Source organism: Canis lupus, chromosome 21 (genome assembly GCF_003254725.2).
Source record: "Canis lupus dingo isolate Sandy chromosome 21, ASM325472v2, whole genome shotgun sequence".
Lineage (NCBI taxonomy): Eukaryota > Metazoa > Chordata > Mammalia > Carnivora > Canidae > Canis > Canis lupus.
Genome location: NC_064263.1, coordinates 29,872,777 through 29,895,491, shown reverse-complemented (window position 1 = coordinate 29,895,491; position 22,715 = coordinate 29,872,777). Strand labels below are relative to the sequence as shown.

The 22,715-nt window shown below is 39.2% G+C and overlaps 1 protein-coding gene across 1 annotated transcript; it reads left to right on the top strand.

The window, feature by feature from the left end:
• Positions 1-3,221: 3,221 nt before the first annotated feature.
• On the top strand, positions 3,222-4,190 carry LOC112667387 (olfactory receptor 52L1). Its single transcript, XM_025458962.1, has one exon. The coding sequence runs from the start codon at positions 3,243-3,245 to the stop codon at positions 4,188-4,190; it is 948 nt and encodes a 315-aa protein (XP_025314747.1). The 5' UTR covers positions 3,222-3,242.
• Positions 4,191-22,715: the final 18,525 nt, after the last annotated feature.

Here is a 22,715-nt window from a genome sequence, read left to right as displayed (position 1 = left end):
TACCCCAGGCTCATTTCCTGAATATTACATCTCCAAATTTCATGATTCTTTCAAGCATTGACAATACCAAGCTCCCTTCTCTCTTGCCTCAGAGTTTTGTATTCTTAGCCTACCCCTACAAATCCCTTCACTTTTAACCCATTCTTCTGGTACCTAACTTGAATTAGGGGGGATTTTCCTGCATTCCCGAGAATGAGAAGTTTCTCTTATTATATGTTTGACATACTGTGGTTTTAATTTATAATACTTATAACTGTTATTAGGTTTCTGTGATTACATACATAATATATTCCATCCCATAAGCTATGATGACAAGGATTGTTTATCATATTATTTGTTTTGTTTAGCATCTAGTAGAGTATATGGATTTGGTAGGTATTTAATACTACTCAATGAATGAATGAATAAATCAAACTTCCTACCAGCTATGAATGACATACTTGTTGATTGGTTAAGTAAAAAGACTGTGCAATTGAAAAATTATTCCAAAGGAGAATGTGGCTGCTAGAGTGAACTGTAGCTGCTTTATCAGATATCCAAGGGAAGGATCTGTCTGGTAATGGAGAGATACGATAAAAGAGGTCTTAGCCATCTCATTGGGAACTTGTTTGTATGGAATCTGAGAATCAGTAACTATCCCATATTTGCCATGGTAGACTTGATATCTGTGGACCTGTAGCAAACCCTCAGAAGAGAAGTAGAGTGCTTAATTCACTTGAGACAGGTGTAATTTGTCTTAGATTAGATCCTCTAGAAATAGACACTGAAGCAGAGATTTGCATGCAGGAAGCTTATTGTGAAGTATACAAATTACACTTGTCAGGGAGTAAGGGGAACAGGATGGAAAAAGAAGAAGTTAAACTATGATCCAGTTACCCCAGATGCCTGAGCTGATTCCATGGGGAGCTCCTGAGCTGAGAAAGTACTTCAATGTTGTTTCAAAAGAGAGAGGTTCAGCTTTTTGTATTTGTACCTAGATAGGTCATTGGGTGAGAGTTGCACTCAGAAAGGAAAAGTAATCTTGGGTGATGCAGCTCTCTGTTCAAGGGAGAGTGACTCAATTATGAACTTTTAGCAGCCCAACTCTCAGCAATGGGGGAATGAACACATTTCACCAGAGTCCACTAAAGAATTTATTACTCTGAGTTTGACCTGTGAGAATGAGAAATCTGAGCTTACAGAGAAATATGAGCTTTCCTAGCTCACTGAGCATGCAGTTTCCTATGACAGACATCAAAGTGGATAGACTTAGAAGTCTGACCAACACAGGACAAGCATGAGCCACCTGGTTCCACTCCCTCTCTGCCTTTCTGCCCAACTAGTTATCTCTGAGGGAGTTGACTTGGCTCTGTGGGTCTCCATCCAATCTGGATGCTAACTTTGGCTTTGTCTAGAGGTGTGTGTGTGTGTGTGTCCTCTGGGACATGCCAGTTGGTAATAACATACTCCCCACTCAGTGTCTTATTCACAGTCACTAGACCTACCTTGGGGAAGTATCAAGAATGGACTTGTCTTTCATGGTAAGATTGCAGAACTAGGTATAAATTTGCACATTATTTTTAGAATAAACTATATATCATAACTTTATATACATCATTTAATTAATATTTATAACAAACCATTAAGATTTGTATTATTTGCTCTACCAACAGGTTAGGCAATCTATACTCAGAGAGTGTAAGTAGCCTACCATGGTTTCATTTATAGAATATGAAAGGGACAGATTTTAAGCATAGTTGTCTGCCTACAAACTTTGTGTCTATCCCCTGTACTGTGACGCCTGTACTAGCTAGTTTTTAATTATGAATTTTAATGAAAAACTGTTCTTTTCTTGAGACAAACCATTTAGGCATTGAAAGGATTTCTATAATTAGATAAAACATAAAATTGTGGATGAACAAAAAAAAAATTCACAAAATAGAGTTCTCCTAACTTGATTAGTGTGATCCTCATAGAGCTAATGAGTCCTTTCTAAGAGACAGTAGCCAGTAGACTCTAAATTTTGAAGGACAAGAAAGACCAATTAAAATAATAGAGGAATAAGAAGAATACACAAAAGGCATATGTAAAATAAATTGATGTACTCATATAATTCTAAGAACATTGGAATAGTTCATTCAAAACATGTGGAAATTTGTTTAAGTATAAGTCAAAGTAATACAAAAGATAGCCTTTGAAAACCTTGTTTGCCAGTCTTGAATGTTAATTTTATTCTATGGATTAAATGGACTGAAGGATTTTAATCTTAGAAGTTTTGATGTATTTTATAATCCTCTGCTTTAAGAATGCACAGTGGATAGGAAGGGGTTAATGGCAAACTCAGACCGATCTAAGGAAAGAATCCAGGTGATAGAAGTTAGGAATATGCACTAGGCTGTGAAGGTGGAGGGTGAGAGGAATGAGTGAATATTAAGAGATTAAAAGGCAGTCAACAGGAACTGGTGAAAATGTAAAAAGGATGAGAGAGAAGAATGAATAAGAATCATTTTGAGTTTCTACATGAAAGAGCATGAGGAAGGTGAAGTGGATTTGCAGTGGGAAGAATATGCAAGTTAATTCAGTCTCAAATTTGTTGAGCATGTGGTATAGATATTTAGGCATAGATAAATGGAAAATGGATTTGGGTTTCAGAAAGGTATTTGACTCAGAAACCTAGATTTGGAAGAAATTAAAAAATATAGATTGTCAAAATATGGTAAATGGATGAGCTCAATCAGAGATACTATATAGAACAGGGGAAGGAGGAGAGGATGAGGCTTTGGAATCAGCCGCATATAAGGGAGAGGTAGATGGAGAAGGTGGTGGGATGGGAGATATAGGAGGAACAACTGCAGGGTGCTGTGTTATGGAAACTGAGGGAGAATACTTTAAAAGATAACAAATTGATATGCAGTGTTTAGTAATGGCAAGAGGGGATACAGAAGATCCTTTCAAGTGGACATTCCAAATGAGGAGTAATTGAATGGTAGAGTCTAAACATCTCTCTAGAAGCAGCATGTTTACTCTTATCTGTAAATGAAACTAGACCTATCATAGTTAAGACATGGATGTCTCACCTTAAAGACCTTGTCTCAAGAAAAGGGGATTCTCTTTTTTGTATCTCACTTAATTTTCTTGTGTTTCAGTTTCAGCTTGTTTCTTCTCATGAAGATGGTAGCCAGATCTAGACACTGGATGACCCACCAGGAATGGGGCAATCATGATTCTGGTTTCTTTTTTCTTTTCTGTCTTCCAAGCCATTGATGATGACCTTTAATAATTCTAGCTGGAGGCTACTCCAGCCTTCTTTTTTTCTGATGGGCATCCCCGGTTTAGAGGAAAGCCAGCACTGGATAGCATTGCCACTGTGTGTCCTTTATGTCCTTGCTGTAATGGGCAATGTCACCATCATCTTCATCATCTGGACTGACTCATCCTTGCACCAGCCGATGTACCTCTTTCTGGCCATGCTATCTGGCATTGACCTGGTGCTGGCCTCCTCCACTGCACCCAAAACCCTTGCGGTGCTCCTGGCTCATGCCCATGAGATTGGGTACACTTTCTGCCTGATCCAGATGTTCTTCATCCATGCGTTCTCTTCCATGGAGTCAGGGGTACTTGTGGCCATGGCTCTGGATCGCTATGTAGCCATTTGTCACCCTCTGCATCATTCCACCATCTTGCATCCGGGGATCATCGGGCGCATTGGGATGGCAGTGCTGGTGCGGGGGTTAGTCCTCCTCCTCCCCTTCCCTATCCTGTTGCAGAGACTCCTCTTCTGCCGGGCCACCATCATAGGCCATGCCTATTGTGAACATATGGCTGTTGTAAAACTTGCCTGCTCAGAAACCACAGTGAACCGAGCTTATGGGTTGGCAGTGGCCCTGCTTGTGGTTGGGCTAGATGTCGTGGCCATTGGTATTTCCTATGCCTTCATCCTGCAGACAGTGCTGAAGGTACCAGGGGGTGAGGCCCGACTTAAAGCCTTTAGCACATGTGGGTCTCATATTTGTGTTATCCTGATCTTCTATGTTCCTGGAATATTCTCCTTCCTCACACATCGTTTTGGCCACCATGTACCCCACCACGTCCATGTTCTTCTGGCCACACTCTACCTCCTTGTGCCACCTGCACTCAATCCTCTTGTCTATGGGGTGAAGACTCAACAGATCCGCCAGCGAGTACTTAGGGTTTTCTCCCTAAAAGGATAGATCTGAACAGTCATTTTCTTCTGAAGCTCCTGCCAAAGTTACTTCCAGGAGCCCCTGGCTGGTCTAGGCTATGTGGCTAGGGACCATTCCACAGTAAGGAGTGCTTTGAGTACTGCTAGTCTCATAGCAAAGAACACCCTTGGGCACTTGGATCCATCCATGGTTGGGTTACTTAGATGGAAGGATTTGTGATATTTTTCCCCGTCTTTTTTTTCCCTCTTGATCCCAATATTTCTCTACTCCTGTGTTGTGGGACTTTAGATAAGTCAATAGATTATGCCTCTGGATTGCCATTTTTTCCCCTGCCTTCACCCAGTGACTGTGGAACATCATTTAGTAAAGGAATGAGAGGTCCCAACCATTTCATGGTTTTAGTTTAGAGTGTCTTCAAATCCTCAAAATTCCGTGAGTTCTAGGTCACTGGGTTCCTTTGTAGTAAGAAAGTGTTCTCAAAGCATTTGACATGTCCACTCTGTGAGAAAATACCTTTTATTACAATATAGGTGTTACTCATTTATTTAAAACAGACCTAAGTGGGGCAGGTACTGTAATAGACTCTAAGAATAATATGTTATGATTCTTATTTTCAAAATATAAACTTATATGTATATATAGTAGATTTCTTTTTTAAAAAGGTCTATTTGTATTTTTGATATATTTTGATTTATTTATATGTTTTGCTTAGGACAAGGAGGGAATAAGTATTGAATATATGTATGTTTTATAAGTTAATTTAACAAAGGAAAAGTAACCATATAATTATTAGGATGGAATAATCATAAAATTTGCTAGTGTCTGGTATTGGAAAATTTCTATTAAATTTATAAATTATTATTATATTTATTAATAAATATAGAACTAGTTATGACACTTGAAAAAAGAGAATTTCTCTTTCTGAGATGTGGATAATGAATGATGTCAATTAGATCCCCCCCATTTCTAGTAATAGGAACTGGGTAAAGCTTACAAGAGGATCATCACAATTGGCATATTGCATCCTGCTTGTTGTATATTGCCATAAAATCCTAAAAAGTAATACATTTTGTTCAGACCTAGAAGAAGCAAGTCACTGCTGCATTGAGATAGGATGCTCTGGTGTTGAGAAGGTCCTATCCTGAGACTCCATAGTGGTCAAAAGCAGGGAGTGGATGGGTTAGTGTTATAGTTTCTCCTTTCTTGGTAAATTTTACTCCTAATAAACAGTTTTCAGGTACAGAGATTAAGCGTGAAGTCTTCAGTTTGGTTGGCATATATGGGTGAGTTAGGGAGGAGTCATATGAGTTCTTATTGCAGAAGTAATTACACACATTCTCATCACCTTGGTTGTAGACCTAGGACTTGAACTCTGGTGGGTTGTCCTGGGGAAGCCCAGGCTGTGGTGTATGTTGTGTTATATCCATGGGAAAACAGCTGTCTCGGCCCTACAGCTACTTAATTTAGGTAGGTTATTCAAAGTAGTAGTTTGTTCTCTCCTCCCATTTATACCACTTGCTGACTCTTGGCATGTGGGTATGAAGGTGGGATCTGAAGATCTTCCTTGGATCACAAGATGGAAATGTTTGCTGAAGCAAGCAGAGCTACAGGGTAGAAGAGCCTATGTCTCTGACGCTGTCTGGGCCATCAGCCCTGACTTAAACCTGAGGCAGAAACTTTTATCTGGGTTAAGCCACTATATTTTGGGCATCTTTTTGCAACTGACTAACCTATAGCCTAAGAAGTAGATGTTTTTCATCTCAGATCATCCAAGTGGGATATTTCTTCTGCCTGAAGGATGTCTTTTAGAATTTCCTTTTGAAAAGGTTTTTAGTTCTTGTTTGTCTAAAAATCTGTTTATTTTACTCTCATACAAATTTACTATCAGAAAATGTTTATATCATTTTTTTACTGTTTTATTTTCTATTGTGGCTATGGTATATCCCTGTATATCCCCCTTTTCATTCCTGGTAGTCTTTATTTGTGCCTTCCCTGATTTCCTTGCTCATCCATGTTAAACACTTTTCAATAGCATGAAAATATTTAAATGTTTAAACTTATAGCCACTTAATGTTAGCACTGGCTTTTTTGATTTCACTTTTCTTTTCTGAGTTATATTATTTTACTTTTTATCACTTTAAAGATATATTTAAAAAGACATTAAAAATATGGTTACATGTTTTATAAATGTCTTTTTTTTCTACTTTCACTCTTATCTCTAATGGATTAGCTTTTCTTCTGGTTTAGCATGGTTCTTCCTTTTCATGAGGCCAATGTTCCTCAACTGTCTGTAGATTCTTTTACATGTCTGTTCATAGATGAGAATTATTGGTTTGGATAGATGGTGGCAGTTTCCTCAGAGGTTGGGTGGGTCACAGCTCTTGTTCCTTGGTTGTAGGGACACTGTAGGTCATTGTCCTGGGATGTGCTTACAAGTAGAATTCCCCTCTGGTTGTCAAGAGGAAAATAAAAATGTACTGAGTTTTCTCTTCTCCTGAAGTATAGAAGGTTTTACACATGGAACCAGAGATGGTACAGTATGCTTTGCTGATGTGTGGAGCCCTCCATACTTTTTGTCCATTTCTAACTTGGATCCTACCTTAAAATTGATTTTGGTTCTATCTTGTCTCACTTCAGTGACAGAGTTTGGAAGTCAGTGGCATCCTTTTATATAGAGAGCTGATGTTCTAGTCACTTTGTGACTATAGAAGACTATACCTACCCACCTGTCCAGTTAATACAAGAATAATTACATCATCAATTCACTTAAGGATTACTTTCAATTTCTGTCACTATTTCCATTGATTTTAAACTTGGAGTAATCCATGGATCACTTAATGAACACATTTCCCATCTCTGCATCAAGCTTTAACTTGTCCAATTTCTCTTTCCCTAACTCATAATTCTCCACACAGATACCTACATGGGTTTCCAGCCTCGTCATTCTGGTTTTTCTATAAAGCCAATCCAGCGTGAATTATAAATTCCAGAAATTTCTCAAAGTATTTGAACCTATTCTTGTATATTTCCCTATGTGTAGTACTGGATTGAATGCTCTTATTTTCATATTTCCGTAGCTATTAAAGGGAAACCTTAACAGGTACGGGAAGTAATGTTTTCAGTCCAACATTTTGAATCATAATTATTACAATTTTAACTTAATCCTGTATATATCACTTGTGTTGTATATATCTTCTAGACTAGGCTCCAGAAAGACAGGACTCTTTTTTTTTTTTTTTTTTTTTTTTAGATTTTATTCATTTATTTTAGAGGGCAAGAGATAGAGAGCAAGCAAGGAGAAGGAGAGGAAGGGAGACAATTTTAGCAGACTCTGCACTAAGACAGAGCCCGACTTAGGGCTAGATCTCATGACTCTGAGATCATCACCTGAGCCAAAACTGAGTCTGATGCTCAACTGTCTGAGCCATTCATGTGCCCCAAGACAGGAGTCTCTATATGTCATTTACTTCTCAATATCAAGTGCCTGACTTAGTCCCCCCCACAACAAAAATTTTAATAATTATTTGTGATACAGGATGAAGGCACAAACTTGGTACCTCTGTCATGAGTGCTTTCTTTCTTCCTTTTTTTTTTAAAATTATTTATTTATTTATTTATTTATGATAGTCACAGAGAGAGAAAGAGAGAGAGGCAGAGACATAGGCAGAGGGAGAAGCAGGCTCCATGCACCGGGAGCCTGATGTGGGATTCGATCCTGGGTCTCCAGGATCGCGCCCTGGGCCAAAGGCAGGCGCCAAACCGCTGCGCCACCCAGGGATCCCCTTTCTTCCTTTTTTTTAAAATAAGTTTTAGTGTGATTTTTTATTGAGGAGGACAGATATCCCATCCTAGAATTAGATTCTAATCATCTGATGGAGACATGGTGTCTCTTGATATAAATAAGCTCAGAAATGTAGTGAGCAATTGAAAATGCAGATTTCTCACTCTTTAGCTCCTCTGTGTTCTTAGTCATTGATGTTACTTACAAGGAATTAAAGATTGATCAAAGTAATGATGGTTAGAACCTAGTAACTTCCGTTTGCAGTAAGTCATGAGTGCAAAATTATACATGGGACCAGCAGACAAAGGTGAGGTCTTCAATTTCATTCTCTTAATTCTACATCTTGGGATTCATTCCTCTTTCTTCCCCCTGACATTAACATAGGGAGATTTGATGTGAAAATTAGGCTTTTGGTGCAATTACCCAGCTATCTTCAAGGAGGGTCGCAGGACTCCCACAAACAGAATATAAAATACAAAAAGAATTGTTGGCTTCTAGAGATTTCTCTCTGAGAAGCATATTTCAAGCTTCTTCTGCAGATGTGTATGTGATATTGGAATAAAATGTACAAGAGTCCACTGCTATACTTAAAGGTCCTCTAGGCAGGCAGTGAAACAGACAGAACATTTTTCATGTTTGAGATGCATTAACCTCACCCACTGCTCCCAGTTATCCTTGTCCAATTGTATTAGTGATCCTTCTTCCCATATGGAAAACCAAGCAAGGGAGAGGAGGAAGGAAAGATAGAGAAGTTTCACTCCTATTATTTCCCTCTTGTGGTGAGGGGAAGAAAAGCCTTCCTCTGGAAGCAAAGAGGAGGAAATAAGATTTTTCCACAATCGGCAGCAGATGACTTCTTTCACATTCTTTTGAGTGAAATTGATAATGTTACATGGTGGGAGGCAGGGTTGGAAAAATAGCTTGGGGTAGGGGCAGGAAAAATTTTTCTTTGATTATGTCTCGGTAAATTTCAAGAAGGATATCTGGGTGGTTCAGTGGTTGAGTGTCTGCCTTTGGCTCAGATTGTGATCCCAGGGTTCTGGGATTGAGTCTCACATCCAGCTCCCCACAGGGAGCCTGCTTCTTCCTCTACCTATGTCTCTGCCTCTCTCTGTGTGTCTCTCATGAATGAATAAATAAATAAATAAATAAATAAATAAATAAATAAATAAAATCTTTAAAAAATATAAATAAAGAGAACAAAACCTTACAGAGTATATTATCTTAACAAACACAGAGCTAAGTTGGAAAACAATACCAATGAGAAGTTATTAAAGCCCCAAACACTTGGAAATTAAGCAGCACACCTCTAAATAATCCATGGCTTAAATAGGAATCACAGAAAAAGGAACACCTGGGTATCTCAGTGGTTAGCATCTGCCTTGGCTCAGGGTGTGATCCCAGGGTCCTGGGATCGAGTTCTGCATTGGGCTCATTGTGAGGAGCCTGCTTCTCCCTCTGCCTATGTCTCTGCCTCTCTCTGTGCATCTCTCATGTATAAATAAATAAAATCTTTTTAAAAAATCACAGAAAAAGTTAGAAAATATTTCAGACTGATTTTTAATAACACATAACAAAAACTGTGGGACATAGCTACAAAGAAATTAGAGGCAAATTTTTAGTTTTACTGCTTACACCAGAAAAGAATGAAAATTTAAAAGCAATTATTTAAGTTGATGACTTGAGAATTTAGAGAGAGAATGAGTACATTAAGCCCAGGTAAATAAGAGCAGAGTAAGGAATTAATAAAGACAAGAACAGAATCAATAAAATTGAAAACAGAAGCAATAGAGAAAATCAACAAATCAACAAAAGAACAAAGTTGTTTCTTTGGAAAGATTAATAAAATTAATAAAGCTCTGCTAAGACTTAGAAAAAGAAAACCACACAGGAGATCAATATGATGATTGAAGAAATTATACAGACAATACAAAATATTAAAAGGAAAATAAAGGATTGTTAATATTTTAAACCAATTAAACCAACAAAACCAGCAATTTACTTATGAGATTTTAAGGCACATGTAATATGAATTCTGGCCCTCAAATATCCTAAGGACAGATTTATGTTTAGGAATTTTCAAGGGATAGTCTTTTCTTTTTCAAAGAAAATATTTTTCTACTTTTCTTCCATTCCCTTCTTCCCCTTTTCCTCCTCCCCCTCTCTCTTTTCATCCTCTCCAAGCTCCTTCTTTTTCCCCTCTTTCTTTCCCCATCTCTCTCTCTTCCCTCCATTTCAACTTTCTTCCTTTTTTTAATATGATTTTAATGATCAAATAAGGATGTCTCCTTCTCAGATCCCTTTAAGGGAGACTGTATTGTAATAGATTTCTCCAGAGAAACGGAACTAATAGGATATAGGTAGATATAAGAGGAATTTATTTATTTATTGAAGTTCAATTTGCCAACATATAGCATAACACTCAGTGCTCATCCTGTCAAGTGCCCCAAGAGGAAATTTATTATAGAAATTGGCTCATGTGGTTATGGAGGCCGATAAGTCCCACAATCTGTGTGCAAGCAAGAGAACGAGGAAGGGTTACTGGGTGGCTCAGTTGGTTAAGTGGCTGCCTTTGGCTCAGGTTATGATCCCAGAGCCCTGGGATTGAGCCCTGCATTGGGCTCCCTGCTCAGTGGGGACTCTGCTTCTCTTTCTCCCTCTGCCATTCCCCCTGCTTGTGCTCTCTGGTTCTTTCTATCTCTCTGTCAAATAAATAAATAAATAAATAAATAAATAAATATATATATATATATATAATTTATTATAAATAATAATATATATATATATTTTAAAGAGAGAGAGAGAGAAATCCGGGAAAGCCAGTGGTATAATTCATTCTGAGTTCCAAGGCCTGAGAACCAGGAGATCCCTGGCACAAATCCCAGTCTGAGGCCAACGGTATGAGAACTGGGGGGCTGCTAGTGTTGTCTCTGAATCTGAAGGCTCAGGAACTAGGTGCTCTGATAGTCATAGGAAGGGAGGAAATGGACAGCTCAGCTCAATGAAACCTTCCTTTCTCTTCTTGTGTTCTAGTAAGTCTTTCAATAGATTGGTTGATGCCCACCAACATTCAGTCTACTGAACCAAATGCTAATCACTTCCAAAAACACCTTTAGATGCATCCAGATATAATGTTTTGCCAGGTATCTGGGCATTCCTTAGCCCAGTTAAATTGTCACATAAAACTAACCATGAGATATATGAACTTCCAGAGACTCCTTCCTTCCCCTTCCAGGCTTTGTGTTTTTTCTCCAACAATGTGATCTGTAAGTCTAGCTTGGACTCTCTTTATGATAGTATAATGAGAAAAAATATATATAAATGGAGCAAGTAGGCATCAGCTAGTGGCCTGGGTTTTTTTTTTTTTTTTTAGGGGAATATGTTTTTTAATTGGAGTTCGATTTGCCAACATATAGCATAACACCCAGTGCTCATCCCGACAAGCGCCTCCCTCAGTGCCCATCACCCAGTCACCCTAACCCCCATCCCGTCCACTTCCCTTTCCACCACCCCTTGTTCGTTTCCCAGAGTTAGGTGTCTCTCATGTTCTGTCACCCTCTCTGATATTTCCCACTCATTTTCTCTCCTTCCCCCTTTATTCCCTTTCACTATTTTTTATATTCCCCCAATGAATGAGAGCATATAATGTTTGTCCTTCTCCGATTGACTTACTTCACTCAGCATAATACCCTCCAGTTCCATCCATGTTGAAGTAAATGGTGGGTATTTGTCATTTCTAATGGCTGAGTAACATTCCATTGTATACATAGACCACAGCTATCTGGGCATTCCTTAGCCCAGTTAAGTTGTCCATTCATCTTTTGATGGACACCAAGGCTCCTTTCACAGTTTGGCTCTTGTGGACATTGCTGCTAGAAACATTGGAATGCAGGTGTTCCAGCGTTTCACTACATCTGTATCTTTGGGGTAAATCCCCAACAGTGCAATTGCTGGGTCGTAGGGCAGATCTATTTTTAACTCTATGAGGAACCTCCACACAGATTTCCAGAGTGGCTACACTAGTTCACATTCCCACCAACAGTGCAAGAGGGTTCCCCTTCTCCGCATCCTCTCCAACATTTGTTGTTTCCTGCCTTGTTAATTTTCCCCATTCTCACTGGTGTGAGGTGGTATCTCATTGTGGTTTTGATTTGTATTTCCCTGATGGCAAGTGATGCAGAGCATTTTCTCATGTGCATGTTGGCCATGTCTATGTCTTCCTCTGTGAGATTTCTGTTCATGTCTTTTGCCCATTTCATGATTGGATTGTTTGTTTCTTTGGTGTTGAGTTTAATAAGTTCTTTACAGATCTTGGATACTAGCCCTTTATCTGATAGGTCATTTGCAAATATCTTCTCCCATTCTGTAGGTTGTCTTTTAGTTTTGTTGACTGTTTCTTTTGCTGTGCAGAAGTTTTTTTATCTTGATTAAACAACAATGGTGGTGGCCAGATTTCCAGCTCTGGAATTGACCTCCCTGCAAGTAACTAACCGCAGTCTCCCAGTCCTCACTGGCTTAGATGTTCTTGGGGGCAGGCATGGGCGCACTGATCTGTACAGCTTGTGGGGCACCCAGCAGCAGGAGAGTTCTTGCTTTCCTGTGCCCTCTCTATTTCTGCCTGTCTCAAGGGGAACAAAAGATCATGGGCTTTGTCTGCTCGGGCATCCTGGGATCCAGGGCCCTGTGATGCTGGACCCATGCTCCTGGGGACCACCTCTCCAGAAGGGATCAGAGTACAGCCACCTCTATCCATTGCCCAGCTTTAGGGTAAAGGAGCTCTGGAGCCGGCCCACCTAACCAACTGGTTTCTCCCAAATGCCCTGGAAGGCTGCAGCACTCCATCGCTTTACTGATATCAGACTGCGGTTTGCAGTGAGCTTTCCCCCAGGTGCCCCTCCTCTTATAGTGACTCCAGGAATCTTGAAGCTTCACTGCCCCTCCTGCGATTCTGCACAATTTCCTGACTAAGCACTTTTCCATCAGGGAAAACTCCGTGTGGATTTTTAAAGTTCCCGCTTCTCCATGGCTGAGCTTACCTGCTCCGGAGGCTTTTGCTACTCCACCTTATCCCTGCTAGTCTCAGTTCCCCTCGCCCACTTTATTCTTTTTTATTTTTTCGCCTTCCAACCTTGTAAGAAGCAAAAACCTTTCTCTCTGTAGCATTCTAGCTGTTCTCTCTTTAAATCTCAGGTCGAAATCATAGGTGTTCAGGATATTTTGAAGGTTGTCTAGGTAAGTTTGTGGGGTTGAGGACCCCTACTCTTTCATTATCATGCCCCTCCATCAGAATTTCTTTATTCAAGTGTAGTTCACACATAATATCACTTCAGTTTCAAGTATACCATATGTATCCATTTTCTATTATCTACTGTATGTCCAGTCCTAGATTAGTCGCAGGGATAAAGGTGAGTAAAGTAAGGTCCCTGCCTGCATTAGGATTCCCTTATAGTAATTACATTACATTATAGTATCAGTACCTTCCCACTGTTCCTAAAATAAAACTTTCTTAATCTTAATATGGCCTACTCAACACTACACCTGAACTGGACAGTTAGCTTCATGAACACTGGATCCATGTCAATTTTATTTCTCATTAACGTGGTATCAAACACAGTGTTTAGAATATAGTAAGATCAAAACATTAAATAATGTTTATTAATGAAATCAAAGTCATATGTAATCTGATTTCCTACCTCCTCAGTGTAATTAGAACCACATTACTGATTAGGTATTATAATCACAGACATTATTGAGTATCTCTTGGGGATTTGAGATGAAGAAGTTAAAGGAAAACCATTCAAATTCATTGTGTGACATTTTTCTCTTGAGTTCAACCACAGAAAAAGCAAACAGTTTGGCTGTTTATTCTCTATTTAGCCACAAATTCATTTCCTTTTTCTTTGTCCTGCTCTGTGCTCAAGGAGGCTGATCTCTATGTCCTTCTTCAGCTAGGTTCCCCAACTTCCAAGTTCAGACAACAGGAGTCACCTGCAGGAAATCAAATATGGGAGGAAGGAGGCTGGGGTACTTATTCCTACCCCACCTTTTGGTTTGATACAGTTCTAGCTATGTTTGTGTTTCTTCCTAGCCAGAGATCCTTGTAAGGAGTCCCTCTTCCACAGTTATGGAGTCCCTCATATTGGAGTAATACTACTCCCTTCCCTTACCCCTTCAGACCTGGGTGGTAGTGGCTTCCTGACGTTGCTAGCTCTTGGGTTCTTCTTGTTGGTTCCTGACCCTGCCAACACCTCTATAAATACTCTGTTTTTAAATTCCTTTCAGTTAAACCCTTTCCTAGTACTGTTTCCTGCTTATACCCTGCATGATACAGTACTTGGTACTAGAAGGTGACCCAAGAGCAGATCCTCAAAATAGGAATCTAGAATTGGCTCATCACTGTGAAAAACCTTATCAGTACAAAATGAAACATCTGTGGAATGTTTATCAATATGACATCTCAATAATGCAAATTGCCACCAATGTGATGTAGAATGGAGAGCAGCGTGCTATGATGAAAAAGGCTGTAGAATGGGCTACCAGAGTTAAAATCCCAGCACCATCACTCATAAACTGTGTTACTTTAAAAACAATCACTTTATCTCTGTGAGTCTTAGTTTCCTTATTGAACATGAAAATAATAATACCACACCCACATCATAGGATTCTTGTGAAGGTTAGAGGAATCAATATATAAATAAAACTTATAATAGTGCTGGACTCATGTATTATACATAAATTAATTCCTTCATGTCTTCATATTATCTTTTTGATGGAGGCTCTTGAACACTCTTCAGACTTTCATTCAAGTTGGAGTCAACTAAAAATGTAAACCCAGGCCATAGGGGGTGGGGCAAGATGGCAGAGAAGTAGGATCCCCAAGTCACCTGTCCCCACCAACTTACCTAGATAACTTTCAAATTATCCTGAAAAACCAATGTATTTGACGTGAGATTTAAAGAGAATAGCTGGAAGGCTACAGAGAGAAGAGTTTGTGCTTCCAACAAGTACAACTTGTTTTAGCCACTCTGCATTGAGCAAAATGACTAGAAGGAAGAATTTACCACAAAAGAAAGAATCAGAAACAGTACTCTCTCCCACAGAGTTACAGAATTTGGATTACAATTTGATGTCAGAAAGCCAATTCAGAAGCACAATTATAAAGCTACTGGTGGCTCTGGAAAAAAATCATAAAGGATTCGAGAGACTTCATGACTGCAGAATTTAGATCTAATCAGGCCAATACTAAAAATCAATTAAATGAGATGCAATCCAAACTGGAGGCCCTAACGATGAGGGTTAATGAGGTAGAAGAAACAGTGAGTGACATAGAAGACAAGTTGATGGCAAGGAAGGAGGCCGAGGAAAAAAGAGAAAAACAATTAAAAGACTATGAGGACAGGTTAAGGGAAATAAATGACAGCCTCAGAAGGAAAAAAAAAATCTATGTTTAATTGGGGTTCCAGAGGGCACCGAAAGGGACAGAGGGCCAGAAAACATATTTGAACAAATTGTAGCTGAGAACTTCCCTAACTTGGGGAAGGAAACAGGCATTCAGATCCAGGAGATAGAGAGGTTCCTCCCCTAAAATCAATAAAAATCATTCATTTTTATTCACAATATTTCACAAATGTCAAACCTTGACATTTAATAGTGAAACTTGCAAATTCCAAAGATAAAGAGAAAATCATTAAAGCAGCAAGAGACAAGAGATCCCTAACTTATATGGGGAGAAATATTAGATTAACAGCAGCCCTCTCCACAGAGACCTGGTAGGCCAGACAAGGATGGCAGGATACATTCAGGATCCTATGAGAAGAACACGCAACCAAGAATACTTTAGCCAGCAAGCCTCTCACTCAGAATAGAAGGAGAAATAAAGAGCTTCCAATATAGGCAGAAACTGAATGAATATGTGACCACCAAACCAGCTTTGCAAGAAATATTAAGGGGGACCCTGTAAAAGAAAGAGTAAGCCGAAAGAAATAATCCACAAAAACAGGGACTGAATAGGTATTATGATGACACTAAATTCATATCTTTCAATAGTAACTCTACACGTGTATGGGATAATGATTCCATCAAAAGGCGCAGGGTTTCAGACTGGATAGAAAAGCAAGACCCATCTATATGCTGTCTACAAGAGACTCATTTTAGACCTAAGGATATGTACAGCCTGAAAATGAAGGGGTGGAGAATCACTTACCATTCAAATGGTCCTCAAAAGAAAGCTAGGGTAGCAGTCCTCATATCAGATAAAGTTTATCCCAAAGACTGTAGTAAGAGAGGAAGAGGGACACTATATCGTACTTAAAGGATCTATCCAACAAGAGGACCTAACAATCTTGAGTATTTATGCCCCGAATGTGGGAGCTACCAAGTATATCAATGAATTAATAACCAACGTAAAGACATACTTAGATAATACATTAATAGTAGGAGACTTCAACACGGAACTTTCTGCAAATGACAGATATTCTAAGCACAACATCTCCAAAAAACAAGAGCTTTAAATGATGCACTGGACCAGATGGATTTCGCAGATATATACAGAACTTCCCATTCAAATGCAACTGAATACACATTCTTCTCAAGTGCACATGGAACTTCTCCAGAATAGACCACATACTGGGTCACAAAACAGGTCTCAACCAATACCAATAGATTGGGATTGTCCCCTGCATATTTTCAGACCATAAATGCTTTGAAACTTGAACTCAATCACGAGAAGAAATTTGGAAGAAACTCAAACACATGGAGGTTAAAGAGCCATCTTTCATCCTGCTAAAAGATGAAAGAGTCAACCGGCAAATTAGAGAAGAATTAAAAAGATTCATGGAAACTAATGAATATGAAAATAAAACCATTCAAAATATTTGGGATACAGCAAAAGCAGTCCCGAGAGGGAAATACATTGCAATACAAGCCTCCCACAAAACATTGGAAAAAAATTCAAATACACAGGCTAAACTTGCACCTAAAGGAATTGGAAAAAGAACATCAAGTAAAGCCTACATGGAGCAGAAGAAGAGAGATGATAAAATTGGAGCAGAACTCAATGAAATAACAACCAGAAGAAGTGTAGAACAGATCAACAAAACCAGAAGCTGGTTCTTTGAAAGAATTAATAATATAGATAAACCCCTAGTCAGCCTTATTATAAAGAGAAGAGAAAAGGCTGAAATTAATAAAATCATGGATGAAAGAGGAGAGATCACAACCAATACCAAGGAAATACAAGTGATTTTAAAAACGTATTATGAGCAGCTATATCCCAACAAATTAGGCAATCTAGAAGAAATGGATGCATTTCTTGAAACATATAAACTACTAAAACTAAATAGGAAAAAGGAGAAAACCTGATCAGGCCGATAACCAGGGAGGAAATTGAAGCAGTCATCAAAAACCTCCCAAGACATAAAAGTCCAGGGCCAGATGACTTCCCAGGGGAATTCTATCAAACGTTTAAAGAAGAAATAATACCTATTCTACTAAAGCTGTGTCAAATGATAGAAAGGGAGGGAATACTTGCAAACTTGTTTTATGAGGCAAGCATTACCTTGATTCCAAAATGATACATAGAACCCACCAAAAAGAATTAGAGACAAATATCCCTGATGAACACAGATGCTAAAATTCTCAACAAGATACTAGCCAATAGGAACAAACAGTATATTAAGAGGATTATTCACCATGACCAAGTGGAATTTATCCCCAGGATGCAAGGCTGGTTCAACACTGGTCAAAACAATCAACGTGATAGATCCTATCAACAAGAGAAAAAACAAGAACCATGATCCTCGCAAGAGATGCAGAAAAAGCATTTGACAAAATACAACATCCATTCCTTATTAAAACTCTTCAAAAAGTAGGGATAGAGGGAACATTCCTCAATATCTTAAAAGCCATTTATGAAAATCCCAGGGCAAACATCATACTCAATGGGGGAACACTGAGAGCCTTTCTCCTAAGATCAGGAACAATACAGAGATGTCCATTCTCACCGCTGTTGTTCAGCATGGTACAAGAAGTCCTAGCCTCAGCAATCAGGCAACAAAAAGAAATCAAAGGCATTTAAATTGGCAAAGAAGAAGCCAAACTCTCTCTCTTCGCAGATGACATGGTACTATATATAGAAAACCCAAAAGACTCCACCCCAGATTGCTAGAACTCATACAGCAATTCAGCAGTGTGGCAGGATACAATCTCAATGCCCAGAAATCAGTGGCATTTCTACACACCAACAATGAGACTGAATTAAGAGAAATTAAGGAATCAATCCCATTTGCAATTGCATCCCAAACCATAAGATACCTAGGAATAAACCTAACGAAAGCGGTAAAGGATCTATATCCTAAAAACTACAGAACACTTCTGAAAGAAATCGAGGAAGACACAAAGAGATGGAAAAATTTTCCATGCTCAGGGATTGGCAGAATTAATATTGTGAAAATGTCAATGTTACCCAGGGCAATATACACGTTTAATGCAATCCCTATCAAAATACCATGGACTTTCTTCAGAGAGTTAGAACAAATTATTTTAAGATTTGTGTGGAATCAGAAAAGACCCCGAATAGCCAGGGGAATTTTAGAAAAGAAAACCATATCTGGGGGCATCACAATGTCAGATTTCAGGTTGTACTACAAAGCTGTGATCATCAAGACAGTGTGGTACTGACACAAAAACAGACACGTAGATCAATGGAACAGAATAGAGAATCCAGAAATGGGCCATCAACTTTATGGTCAACTAATCTTTGACAAAGCAGGAAAGACTATCCACTGGAAAAAACACAGTTTCTTCAATAAATGGTCCTGGGAAAATTGGGCAGCTACATGCAGAAGAATGAAACTAGACCATTCTCTTACACCATACACCAAGATAAACTCAAAATGGATGAAAGATCTAAATGTGAGACAAGACCATCAAAATCCTGGAGGAGGACACAGGCAACACCCTTTTTGAACTTGGCCACAGCAACTTCTTGCAAGATACATCTATGAAGGGAAGCAAAAGCAAAAATGAACTATTCGGACTTAATCAGGATAAAAAGCTTCTGCACAGCAAAAGAAACAGTCAACAAAACTAAAAGACATCGTACAGAATGGGAGAAGATATTTGCAAATGATGTATCAGATAAAGGACTAGTATCCAAGATCTATAAGTTTCTAAGAACTTATTAAACTCAACAGCAAAGAAACAGACAATCCAATCATGAAATGGACAAAAGACATGAACAGAAATTTCACAGAGGAAGACATAGACATGGCCAACAAGCACATGAGAAAATGCTCTGCATCACTGGCCATCAGGGAAATACAAATAAAAACCACAATGAGATACCACCTCACACCAGTGAGAATGAGGAACATTAACAAGACGAGAAACAACAAATGCTGGAGAGGAAGTGGAGAAGGGGAACCCTCTTGCACTGTTGGTGGGGATGTGAACTGGTAGGGCGATTGTGGAAAACAGTGTGGAGGTTCCTCAAATTTGAAAATAGAGCTACCCTACAACTCAGCAATTGCAGTACTGGCTATTTACCCCAAAGATAGAGATGCAGTGAAACGCTGGAACACCTGTATCCCAATGTTTATAGCAGCAATGTTCACAATAGCCATACTGTGAAAGGAGCCTTGGTGTCCATCGAAAGTGAATGGATAAAGATATTCTATATATACATACAATGGAATATCACTCAGCTGTCAGAAAGGATGCATACCCACCATTTGCTTCTATGTGGATTGAAGTGGAGGTTATTATGCTGAGTGAAATAAGTCAACCGGAGAAGGTCAATCATCATATAGTTTCACTCACACGGGAATATAAGAAATAGTGAAAGGGATTATATGGAAAAGGAGATGAACTGTGTGGGAAAAATTAAAGAGGGAGACAAACCATGAAAGACTCCTAACTCTGGGAAAAAACAAAGGATTGCATAAATGTAGTTGGATAGGGGGTTGGTGTAACTGGATGATGGACACTGAGGAGGGCACTTGAGGGGATGAGCCCTGGGTTTTATACTATATGTTTGTAAGTAAATAAATAAAACAAATTTTAAAAAAGAATGATAATAATAAAAATCCAATGACTACTTTTATATAGGGTGAATTAGCTGCCCAAACTCATGCAGATATCAAACTGCGGAGTTCAATACAGGATACTTTGAAAAGCAGGAAAAAAATATAGTTTTGTTAAGAAATTCTGGAAAGGTTCAAGATAAAATTTCAGGATGCTCACATTTAGATCTTTCATCCATTTTGAGTTTATCTTTGTGTATGGTGAAAGAGAGTGGTCTAGTTTCATTCTTCTGCATGTGGATGTCCAATTTTCCCAGCACCATTTATTGAAGAGACTGTCTTTCTTCCAATGGATAGTCTTTCCTCCTTTATCGAATATTAGTTGCCCATAAAGTTCAGGGTCCACTTCTGGATTCTCTATTCTGTTCCACTGATCTATGTGTCTGTTTTTGTGCCAGTACCACACTGTCTTGATGACCACAGCTTTGTAGTACAACCTGAAATCTGGCATTGTGATGCCCCCAGATATGGTTTTCTTTTTTAAAATTCCCCTGGCTATTCGGGGTCTTTTCTGATTCCACACAAATCTTAAAATAATTTGTTCTAACTCTCTGAAGAAAGTCCATGGTATTTTGATAGGGATTGCATTAAACGTGTATATTGCCCTGGGTAACATTGACATTTTCACAATATTAATTCTGCCAATCCATGAGCGTGGAATATTTTTCCATCTCTTTGTGTCTTCCTCAATTTCTTTCAGAAGTGTTCTATAGTTTTGAGGGTATAGATCCTTTACATTTTTGGTTAGGTTTATTCCTAGGTATCTTATGCTTTTGGGTGCAATTGTAAATGGGATTGACTCCTTAATTTCTCTTTCTTCAGTCTCATTGTTAGTGTATAGAAATGCCACTGACTTCTGGGCATTGATTTTGTATCCTGCCACGCTACCGAATTGCTGTATGAGTTCTAGCAATCTTGGGGTGGAGACTTTTGGGTTTTCTATGTAGAGTATCATGTCATCGGCGAAGAGGGAGAGTTTGACTTCTTCTTTGCCAATTTGAATGCCTTTAATGTCTTTTTGTTGTCTGATTGCTGAGGCTAGGACTTCCAGTACTATGTTGAACAGCAGTGGTGAGAGTGGACATCCCTGTCTTGTTCCTGATCTTAGGGGAAAGGATTCCATCAAAATCCTAGAGAAGAACACAGGCAACACCCTTTTTGAACTCGGCCATAGTAACTTCTTGCAAGATACATCCACGAAGGCAAAAGAAACAAAAGCAAAAATGAACTATTGGGACTTCATCAAGATAAGAAGCTTTTGCACAGCAAAGGATACAGTCAACAAAACTCAAAGACAACCTACAGAATGGGAGAAGATATTTGCAAATGACATATCAGATAAAGGGCTAGTTTCCAAGTTCTATAAAGAACTTCTTAAACTCAACACCAAAGAAACAAACAATCCAATCATGAAATGGGCAAAAGACATGAACAGAAATCTCACAGAGGAAGACATAGACATGGCCAACATGCACATGAGAAAATGCTCTGCATCACTTGCCATCAGGGAAATACAAATCAAAACCACAATGAGATACCACCTCACACCAGTGAGAATGGGGAAAATTAACAAGGCAGGAAACCACAAATGTTGGAGAGGATGTGGAGAAAAGGGAACCCTCTTACACTGTTGGTGGGAATGTGAACTGGTGCAGCCACTCTGGAAAACTGTGTGGAGGTTCCTCAAACAGTTAAAAATATACCTGCCCTACGACCCAGCAATTGCACTGCTGGGGATTTACCCCAAAGATACAGATGCAGTGAAACGCCGGGACACCTGCACCCCGATGTTTATAGCAGCAATGGCCACGATAGCCAAACTGTGGAAGGAACCTCGGTGTCCAACGAAAGATGAATGGATAAAGAAGATGTGGTTTATGTATACAATGGAATATTACTCAGCTATTAGAAATGACAAATACCCACCATTTGCTTCAACGTGGATGGAACTGGAGGGTATTATGTTGAGTGAAGTAAGCCAGTCGGAGAAGGACAAACATTATATGTTCTCATTCATTTGGGGAATATAAATAATAGTGAAAGGGAATATAAGGGAAGGGGGAAGAAATGTGTGGGAAATATCAGAAAGGGAGACAGAACGTAAAGACTGCTAACTCTGGGAAACGAACTAGGGGTGTTGGAAGGGGAGGAGGGCGGGGCGTGGGAGTGAATGGGTGACGGGCACTGGGGGTTATTCTGTATGTTAGTAAATTGAACACCAATAAAAAAAAATTAAAAAAAAATTTCAGGATGCTGCTAGTGGTATAATATTTAGAAGGATGATCTATGGACTCAAGTAGATGGATATAGATTTGAATTTCAAGTCAGTTTCAAATCCTGTCACTCACATCACAACTACTAGCACCCAGTAGCACCATAACATAAGGTGAGATGAAGGTTCCCAAGAGACCCAGTTCATCAGCTCCTCTTGGACTCCCAAACTAGGAGTATTCCCAGATAGCTTGGAGAAGGGGGTGGAACAGTGTGAGGAGTTACCTAAGATCACAAAACTCAAAAACTTTGTCTAAGTCTCCTGTGTGCCTGACACTATCGCAGCCAAGGGGTTTTCTTTGCACATTCCCCTGGCTCAAGAGCCCCACTGTCTGCAATATGGTCACATCAGAGCTCAGCAGCAACTCTTTGCCCTCATCCCCACATACAGTTCTTAACCCCTGCCCAGGTGAAGAGACG

Excerpts from the sequence above, each read along its gene's own strand:
- LOC112667387 (XM_025458962.1), top strand. The coding sequence starts at position 3,243 with ATGATGACCTTTAATAATTCTAGCTGGAGGCTACTCCAGCCTTCTTTT.